Source organism: Capricornis sumatraensis, chromosome 20 (assembly GCF_032405125.1).
Source record: "Capricornis sumatraensis isolate serow.1 chromosome 20, serow.2, whole genome shotgun sequence".
Taxonomy (NCBI): Eukaryota; Metazoa; Chordata; class Mammalia; order Artiodactyla; family Bovidae; genus Capricornis; species Capricornis sumatraensis.
This window is the reverse complement of record NC_091088.1, coordinates 20,609,119-20,618,734: the sequence shown is the minus strand read 5'-3', so window position 1 is coordinate 20,618,734 and position 9,616 is coordinate 20,609,119. Positions and strand designations below refer to the sequence as shown.

The 9,616-nt window shown below is 58.3% G+C and overlaps 1 protein-coding gene across 1 annotated transcript; it reads left to right on the top strand.

The window, feature by feature from the left end:
- The first annotated feature begins 2,216 nt into the window (after positions 1 to 2,216).
- On the top strand, positions 2,217 to 8,927 carry DBNDD1 (dysbindin domain containing 1). The gene is made up of 4 exons (XM_068993266.1): positions 2,217 to 2,247; positions 7,652 to 7,801; positions 7,970 to 8,110; positions 8,770 to 8,927. Exons 1-4 carry the CDS (start codon positions 2,217 to 2,219, stop codon positions 8,925 to 8,927), a joined length of 480 nt encoding a protein of 159 aa, XP_068849367.1.
- The last annotated feature ends 689 nt before the right edge of the window (positions 8,928 to 9,616 follow it).

The window sequence follows — 9,616 nt, the reverse complement described above, 5'->3', positions numbered from 1 at the left end:
GAGGCCTGAATGTTAGCATAACAGAGTCCTCAAGAAGACTAAACGTTTTTAGAGATCAACCCGTGAAGTATTTACAAAAGAAATGACATAATACATATAGGATTTGCTTCAAAACATCCCAGAAGTGGAAGAAGGCATTGAAAGCAGAGAAGAAATACGATCAGCCATGAGTCAGTAATCACTGAATCTGAATGATGGGTACAAGTGGGTTAATTATGCTATTCTACTATTGTTTGGTTTTTTCTTTTTATTTAATTTTTTTAAATAGAAGCATAGTTGACTTCCATGAAAATGTTTTGAACGAAAAGTTTGACCCTGGCCTCTGGAGTCAGGTCAGCTGGTGCCCTGGACAAGACTCCCTGTGTATCCACTTACTCTTCTGTCCGACAGGGATAATTATTAAACACCAAGACTGTTACAGTTACTATGGCTGTGTGACAGGTTGGCCCCAAAATGAAATGGCTTAATATAGTGACAACATCTGTTTTGCCCATGAATCTGCAACTTGGCTGAGACCCTGTGGGGACAGCTCACCTTGGTTCCATGTATTACCCCCACCCCAGGGAGGGTGGCTCAAAGGAAGGGTCTGGCTCCTAGCTGAGACCTTACATCTGGTTCATTGGCTACTGTGGGCCAGACAACACTCAAGTGGCCCTTCAAATGGCCTGGGCTTTCTCACACAGGGTGGCCGAATTCCAGGGGAGCCTGGGGAGTGAGACCTGAATCCTACTTAAGACCCAGCATTGGAGTAACATGGCATCAGCTGGACACAGTCCACTGGTCAGAGCAGCACAAGCCTTGCCCAGGTGCGAGCAGGAGCACAAACAGGGTATGGCTGGATGGGACCAGAAGGTTCTGGAAGACATGGCGAATCAGAGATACTGCTCTGACCATTGTGAGACAATGCAAACTTCCACCCCAGTAGCCAGTGTGCACCTACTGTCCTGACCTCTCAAGGCTTATATCCCCACCACCCTCAGCTTTGTCCCAGAGGGACTGATCTGCCTCTTGGAGTGCAAACTGCAACAGCTTGTCCTAATGGGTCATAACATCATTTTAGCAGGGTTTTTTTGTTTTGTTTTGTAAGCTAAAGAAAAATAGAAACTATTAGCCTGCCACACTGACTGACAGTTGAGAACGCTATGGGCTCCGGGTGACTGGAGTGGACTGAGGCCTTGGATGGCTGAAGATGCCTTAGGAGGGTACCTTTCCTGCAAACACCAAGTTCACACCTTCCTCCTCTGCGAATTTCTCCACTCCTAGCTGGGACCAAGTCTGTCTCCCTGACGCTCTTCTTTGGTTGGTTTGTCTAGACCAGGAGCTTGCACTTGGTTCCTCTGGCTTCCTGTGACTGGCTGTGCACCTTGGTCGCACTCCCCTCCCTCCCCCACCCCGTGTTCAGCTTCACCTGAAAAATCAGGGCCTCATCTGCTAAGGATTCCCCAGGAGAAAGAAATGCGATACTGTGCATCAAGAGCTTGGCACAGGGCTACATTCCAGGGCCTTGTGCAGGGGACCAGCGACTGGAAGTGGGACTCCACTGAACTGTTTGGAGCTCTCAGCACGCCCAGACGCTGCCTGCCTGCCTTTCGGGACGCCCCCTCTCTGCCCGCCCCCCTCTCCTTACCTCCCTTCCCCTCTTCCCTCCCCATTCCCCCCACGCCCCAGCCCCCGCACCGCGTCTCTCCAAAGCTTTTGCCACGGTCTGCAATTCTCGGCTTATGGGCCCTAGGATGTTGTGCCCGTCCCTCCATGTCCCGCGGAGCGCCGGCATGTCGTTGGAGTCCCACAGATGCGTGAGGATGATCCCGCACGGTGGCACGGCTGCTGAGTGAGGGTGCGCGCAGGGACCAGGCCAGGGATGGGGGCCGCGGGCAGGTCCGGGTGGGAAGCGGGACAGGAGGGGAGCCGTCGGCGGGGAACGGTCTGCAGGGGCCGACAGGGGGCGCGAGCAGGGCGGGGCGGGGCCGCACCTGTGCTGCGGGGGCAGAGGAGGAGACGGCGGGCGGGCGGCGGGCGGCGGGGGGCGGGACCCGGCCCCGGAGCAGCTGCGCGCCCCGCCCCGCGGGCTCCTCCCCGCTGCCTTGGTCCCCCGGCTGCTGCCCCGATGCGCTGCGCAGAGAGCCGGGGCCGAGTCGCCGCCGCAGCTGCAGGGGCGCCGGGGCCGAGTGACGCCGCCGCCGCCGCGCGCTCGGCTCCCAGGCCCTACCGGCCGCATGGAGCCCCCAGAGGGCGCCAGCCCGGGAGGTGAGTGTGGCCCCCCTGAGCCCTAGATCTGCGCCTCCCCGCAGTCCTTTCCCCCGGCCCTCTCACCGACCACGCCCCAGGGCCGCCAAGACCCGTAGGCAGCTCCGAGTTCCCCTATGCCGGGCCGGAGCGTGGAAGCCTAAGCCCGCCGTGCTGGGGAAGCCAGGCCGGGGTACCTCCGGGAGCGGCCCCCGCGCTGGGCTAGAGGCGCACGGACCGCGTCCCCGCCCCCTCGTCCTCCGCGCTCCCGGCCGAGGCAGCGGTGCCTGGCGCGCTCCTGAGTGGGCGGCGCACAATTTGGTCCTGCGCCCCCTCCCAGCAGAGCCGAGAATCCGGGAGATGGGGGCGTGCCGGGACCAGAGTCGGGGTCCAAGTCAGCAAGGCGTAGGGGGGGAGGCTACGCTCTCAACCGCGCATCTGCTTTGTTCGGCCGTGCCGAACCTCTCTGGGGGTTGGGCGGGGAGGCGGCAGCCGGGATGCTGCGGGGCGGCAGGCTGAGATTCGGGCTCAGGCTCGGGCTCGGAGCGAGGGAGGCGGATGATGCCCCGGACGGCCTGCGGGGGCTCCCACGCCTGCAGGGATTACTTGCCCTGGCGCGGCCAGGAGCGCACACACCTGGGAGTCGAGGGGTGAACGGAGTGACCCCTCCTCAGGGCCTCTGTCAGCTGTCCAGACGGTGGAGATGTACCCGGGGGTCTCTCCCCTGGGAGTCTGGCCCTAGCCTGACCCTGGCCCGGTGGTGAGAGGAAAACTCTAGGAACGTCCCCTTTCAGGAAGGGTTTTCCTGTGCCGTCGGCCTAGGAAGTTGGATGCAAACTGCCGGGCTCCTCCACCCACCCGGCCAGACCCCAGGCACACCTAGGCTTTCTTGGAGGTCCCCTCCCCTGAGCACACAGGGATCCGCTGGGGGCCACGTAGCCCACGAGGGCCGCCTCTGGAGACCCAAATGCTAGCCGTGGAAGTGTCCTGAAGCAGTCAGTCCACTTACTGCTGTCTGAAGTCTGAGCTGGGCAGGTGTGTTCCAGACACCTTCTGGGGGCCCTTGTCACCCTCCTCCTGAGCACCAGGAGACACACTGGGGAGGGTGGGGGACAGTGGGTGTGGTTTTCTTTGTTTTGTATTCCTGTGGGCTGCACCGGGACCCCAGGGCTTCAGGTGCAGCCTTATGATGGATGATTCGGTGGGGAAGGCTTGGTGAGCAAGGGCTGAGGGATGCCGGCAACCAGACCCATCTGAGCTCCGTGACCACTCCTTTCAGTGTAGATAGAACCCCTTCCCTGGAGATCAAGAGAGCAGACAGCAGGCGTGAGGGAAGGGAGTGTTCTGGAGCCCCAGAGACCTGTGTTCACCAGGTGCCTACTCTGTGCAGGCACACAGTGGGTCTGGGGCCAAAGCCGGCAGACAGACTTCTTACCCCACAGCCACATCCTACCCCATAGGGTCACGTGTGGGTGGCTGTGACTGTCGTTCTCTAAGTTTGCCAACTTCTGGGAACTTATACTGGAGAGAGGGGCACATACAGAACAGAAAGCTGAAGCTCCCCGCGTGCCCCCGGCCAGCTGCTCACCCACTTCCACCAGCCTTCCTTCAGTACTAATGTGGCAAATCTAGACGTATTATTTCAGCCTTAAGTACCTCTGAAATTACTTCTATAAGGTTTCATAATTAAAACCTAAATGAATCAATAATTTAATATCAAATGCACAGACAAGGAGGGGAGAGGCGGGGGTGCACTCTGCAAAGTGCTGTTGGGAGACCAAGCATCTAGCCCACCCACCTCCGAGTCTTGTCCATCTGAGAGAGGGGCTGGGCTGAGCCGAGCCAGCATCCACCAGGCATCCTCGACATAGGGGATGGTGCCCATGCCTCCTTTGCTCCACCCATGTTGGTTTTATGCTATTCATTCATTCACTTCATTAATTCACTCATTTGTGGTGGGTGTGTGCAGAGCCCCTCCTCCAGGCTTGGGGCAAAGTCCTGGGCACACAGCAGGGAACTTGAGATCTGGGCCAAGTTCTTGGCACGAATGTGCTGGAAAATAGGTCAGCAGCATAGCACAGGGTAACCCTACCATATCTGTTCACAGCAAACCCTGGGCAGGGCAGGACTGTGGCCCCCCAGCTCCAGTCTCCCCATGCAGGTACTGCCTCAGTGCTTCTGCAGGTCAGGGCAGCAGGTCCCCCTGCAGGAGTCATAGGCTGCATTTCTTCAGTGGGGCATGCACTGGGCTGCTGGTCCATGCTGGGCTTCCTGGGGAACTAGAAACACCCCTCACCTTTGCCCTGGCCTGGGCAACCCTGGGGTTACTTCTGGGCCACAGGCAAGCACCCTTGCCCCTGTGTCTACTTGTGTGATCAGTCACTGCTCTGCTTCACACCCCAGGAAGAGCAGGGGGTCTCACCCATGGAGAATCTCTCCCTTCTTCCTACAGAGGTCTATCAAGAGGGTATCAGACAGACTCAGGTAGCACAGCTGCTTAGGAACTCTGGGTGGGGTCTTGGGCTCATTTGTTCAACCAGCATTTACGGTGCACCTGCTGTGCACGAGGACCAAGCCAAGGGCCTGTTTCCTTCACTTCCGGCTGAAAGATCAGCGTCCTTGATGCCAAGGTTGTGTCTTGATGCCAAAGTTGTGTCTTCCGCTGCTCCCTCCCCCTTCCCAAAGCTCTGACACAGGCCAGGACACCAGGATTTACAAAGTAAAGAGCAGACCACTGCCAAAAGGAGAAGGAATAAAAAAGTTAATAGAAGGTGACTTAAAAATTCACGGTTAACATATTCCATTGGCTCTGCAACACCATCAGCTAAATGGTGCTGTTTTAGATACACTGAAATTTGTTAACATATGCTTCTCACAATCAATACAAAAGGCCACTGTGCCTGTGGGGGCTGGAGGGACCCCTGGATCCCAGGGTCTATAAGGAGGCGCATCTGCTTGCCCTGCCCCATCTCAGAAGCTGTAGATGTCCTCCTTTCCACCTGGACCAAGTCCCATTCCATAAACATGCAGGTAGGTGCTTTCCTTCCCAGAGCAGCTAAGCTCCCTCAGGGCCTTCTCCTGCCCTCTGCTCCACCTTTGATCCTAAGTCCCCTTCTGCCTGGCCAGGGCCTAGCTTCCCTGTGGGTACAAGGTCAGGGTCTCCCCTCCCTCCATGGGCTGGCAGGTGGTGGCCAAGAGTTCCCACTCCAGAGCCCCTGTGTTAACGTGCCTGTGACAAGCTGATCCCCTCCATGTTACAGGACAAAACTCACAGTCCCTCCCTCGTAGTAGCTGGTTGTGACATTAGCTGAAAACCATGTTGCTGGGGTTGTGTCTAGCACAGAAAACCAGGAGCCACTGTCACTCTTCTTCTTCTTAACCCAGAGTCACCCGCCCCATGTGGAGGCTCCACAGAAATGGCAGCACCTGGCCGGAGCCCCCAGCCGGACAGAGGCCACCCTGCTCACCCACCAGGATGGGCCACGTGTGCAGAAGAGGATCAGGACACTCCAGGCACGCATGTGCCCTTGGGGAAGGGCAATCTGGCCACTGTGCCATCTCTTAAGAAACAGAACCGTGTCCTACAAAGGCCCCAAGGGCTTCCTGGGCCTTGAGATGCAGCAGGAACTCTGAGGTTCAGGAAAGGTGCCCCTGTCAGGCTGGGTGGGCTGGGCTGCCAGTGGGTGTAACCCTGCCCTCCGAGGATGCTCAGATACCACGTGCCAGATGTGGCAGCAAGGTGGAAACCAGATCCTGAGCCCCATCCAGCAGGGCCGGCCCCAGGCCCCAGTGACACAGCACAGGGCAGAGCCAGGCAGGCCCTGCCAGTCAGCAGGCTCACCTGCCCTCAGTCATGCTTCCCAGCGAGGGGTGCCCTCTGAGGCTGGGGCAGCCCAGCCAGCTCTGCAGCCGCAAATCCATGTCCCACTTCCCACTCAGCCAGGACCCTCTGGACCCTTGACATGGCCTGCCAGGCACGTCAAGGCTGCTGGCTGCACAGGCCCACCCCTCAAAGGCAGCTGTTGGTGCTGGGCCCCCCTGATCCTCTTTGGCAGCTGCTCCTGTGGCCTCATCCACACCCCACTCTCCACACTCGCCCGCCGGACAGGCAAGGCCCCTCTGCTGATAGAGGGACTCCGCACTCTGTACTGGGCACCTGTTCAGCTGGGGGGTCCCTCAGCTGAGGGGTCCCTCAGCTGAGGGCAGGTCACTGTGGAGAGGCGTCTCAGGGTAGCCGAGGGGTCCAGCTGCCTCAGGGCACATGCCTGACAGACGACTGGGACCCTGGCTCTTGCGGGAGGGACACTAGAACACTCTGGAAGGGAGGAATGGATGAACTGTGGATGGACACGGCCCTCCTTGGGGTGGAAGCCCCACCTCTGAGTGGTAGTGCCCACCAAGCAGATCCCCAAGGGGCCTCAGCTCTCACTTGACAGAGACAAGCTGTTACATGAAAACAAAATTTGAGCAGAAAAAATCCCTGGGGGACCATCCCCAGTTGTGAGGTTGGTGGGGAATGGGTCTGCCACATGCCCCGTCTAGTAACTTTCACTATGAGAATGTGTTATTTTGAGTTCAAACACAACATAGGACAGACACATGAGCTAGGGCCAGGCTGGATTAAAGCAAATGTATTACCGTCCACTAGACCCTCAGTTCAGTCACTCAGTTGTGTCCAACTCTTTGCAACCCCATGGACTGCAGCACACCAGGCTTCCCTGTCCATCACCAATTCCCAGAGCTTGCTCAAACTCATGTCCATCGAGTCAGTGATCCCATCCAACCATCTCGTCCTCTGTCATCCCCTTCTCTTCCCGCCTTCAATCTTTCCCAGCATCAGGGTCTTTTCAAATGAGTCAGTTCTTCCCATCAGGTGGCCAGAGTATTGGAGCTTCAGCATCAGTCCTTCCAATGAATATTCAGGACTGATTCCCTTAAGGATTGACTGGTTTGATCTCCTTGCTGTCCAAAAGACTTTCCAGACTCTTCTTGGAATAAAGAGTTCATGACCTGAGCCACAGTCAGATCCTGGTCTAATTTTTGCTGACCGTATAGTTTCTTCATCTTCAGTTGCAAGACAGTCTTCTTTAGTAAACCCTAGTGGGACCAAAAGTAGACAGGTGACAGTACTGGGGTCTTGGGGGCTCTGACAGAACCAGCAAGGGTCCCTGCAGGACCAGCAGTGATTCCCATTCAAGTAATGAGGGCAGAGGATCTGGAAACCAGAGAACGAGGAGGCGGGGAAAGTCAGCTTTCTCAGAGAAGCCCCCAGTGCCCTGTCCTTCCTGACCCAGGACCACTCCCGTCACTACCTGAACCTTGAGGGCTAGCCCCATGGGCCAGGTTCTCAGGTCCTCCCAGCCTGCGTCCTGGCAGTGGGGGTGAAGACTCCAGCCCCTCCCGGGTAACACCCTCTCTGTTGCAGGCTTAGTTAAGGAGGTCGACGTGCCACAGGCTGCCCTCAGTGCCCCCGTCCCTGTCACAGGGACCAGTGGCCAGTCTCCTGTGGCTGAGGAGGAGTTGTTGGGCATCCCAATACCAGCACCAGGGCTCCTGCAGGTCACGGAAAGGCGGCGTAAGTACTGCCCACCCACCCATCATGCTCCACGAGTCCCCTGGGACCAGGGACGGGTCTCTGGGCCCCACTGTGCCCCAGGGAGCAGGTGCCAGGAATGGGTTGACCCCACCTTGCTCCCCCACACTGGCCATCACCAGGCCCACTAACGTACCCCTCTGCCCCCAGAGCCGCTGAGCAGTGTCTCCTCCCTGGAGGTGCACTTCGACCTCCTGGACCTCACCGAGCTGACCGACATGTCTGACCAGGAGCTGGCTGAGGTCTTTGCAGACTCGGATGACGAGAACATGGCCAGCGACTCGCATGCAGGTGGGATTGCCTCTGGGCTCTGAGGGTGTTGTGGGGAGGCCCCGTGGCCTGAGACTACCCAGCACTGCCCCCTGAAGACCTGGTCTGGAAAATTATTTCCTTTCTAATGCATGTTTGTCAACATGGCACCATTCCACTCACCGCTTCTGCACTTTACATACCTTTGTGCTGACTTAAAGGAATTGTCTGCCCCTCCTCAATTTCGGCTTTCAAATAACAGCAAAAGACCACAGCCACAGGCCCCCCAGGAGAAGAATTCACTATGCAGATTTAATTAAAAGGCAGAGCACAAAAGGGGTGGCATTTGCCAAACCTGGCTGCTCCTCAGCTCAGTTCCCAGGAAGCACTGGACCCCACTGACCAAAGAAATGGCATGCAAGCCACTGGAGTGTGGGGGCCCAGAGACCTTCCTCCCCTCCTTACTCCCCACCCACACCAGCTCCAGGCCAGGCTCACACCCAGGGTGGGACCTTGGCTGCATGGGGACCCTTCTGGGAGCATCAGGAAAGCCAGTGCCCAGGCTGCACCCAGACCCATATGCACACACTGCAGGGGGGCCCAAGGTGTGGCCGGACACCATGCTGGAGGCACAAACAGGCCAGGCAGTAGATGCAGGAGTAGCTGGTCCGCCACATTGATCCAGCCCGTGTTCCCACCAGGCCTACACCCGCTGCCCCGAGCCGGCTGTCTGCGCTCACCCTCCTGGACGCGCACTAGGGTGGAGCAGAACCGTGAGAAGCAACCCTTTGGTGATCCTGAGCGACAGCCTGCCATTGTGGACACGATTCTTACTGTGGAGAGGCCCAAGGAGGACTAGGCCGGCTGGCCCGGGGCCAAGATGGGGCACATCCGGACAGCTGTGGCCACGTGGACACTGCCCACCCTCCCCACTGCGGCTCTGGGCTGGGGTCTCAAGGCACTTCAGCATAAGCACAGCCCAGTGGCCTTATATCAGCTCCTTCCTGGTCCCTGGATCAGGGACAAGGCCCAGGGATGAGAGGAGACTTGTCTGCAGGAACAGTGTTATCATCTGCCACCAGAATCCTGGGTGGGGCCAGGGTGAGTGGGGATCTGCCGGTGAAAGGGGATGGACCGCCATGCCGAACTCCAGCCCACAGGAGTCTGCTGTCCAGCCAGGGAGTGTATAGGGGAGTGAGTCCCCCAGATCACCTCTGATTCCCTGCTGCTGCCCAGGAACACTGTCAGTGCCAGACAACCCCAACAACTTGCTCGTCCTCCTCCCTCCCTGTCAGCCAGACCCACCTTCCTAAGCGCGGAATGCCAAGTCCGCCAAGATGGCCTCAGACAGCAGGGCAGGCAGGGCTTACCCAGTCCCCACAACCCACCAGGCACACAAGCACACACACGTGTAGGTCTGTGTCCCTGGCTAGCGTCCCAGTCTGGGGTGCAGCAGTCTGAGGGGGTGGGGACATGAGGGCACCTAGGCACACCCCCCGAACCTCAATTCAGAGATGCCAGGCTTGACTGCTCCCAATGCTGCTTATG

Coding starts and splice junctions, on each gene's coding strand:
- DBNDD1 (XM_068993266.1), top strand. CDS start 2,217: ATGGAGCCCCCAGAGGGCGCCAGCCCGGGAG. Junction 2,248..7,651: donor AGAGGGCGCCAGCCCGGGAG/GTGAGTGTGGCC, acceptor TCTCTGTTGCAG/GCTTAGTTAAGGAGGTCGAC. Junction 7,802..7,969: donor GCAGGTCACGGAAAGGCGGC/GTAAGTACTGCC, acceptor CTCTGCCCCCAG/AGCCGCTGAGCAGTGTCTCC.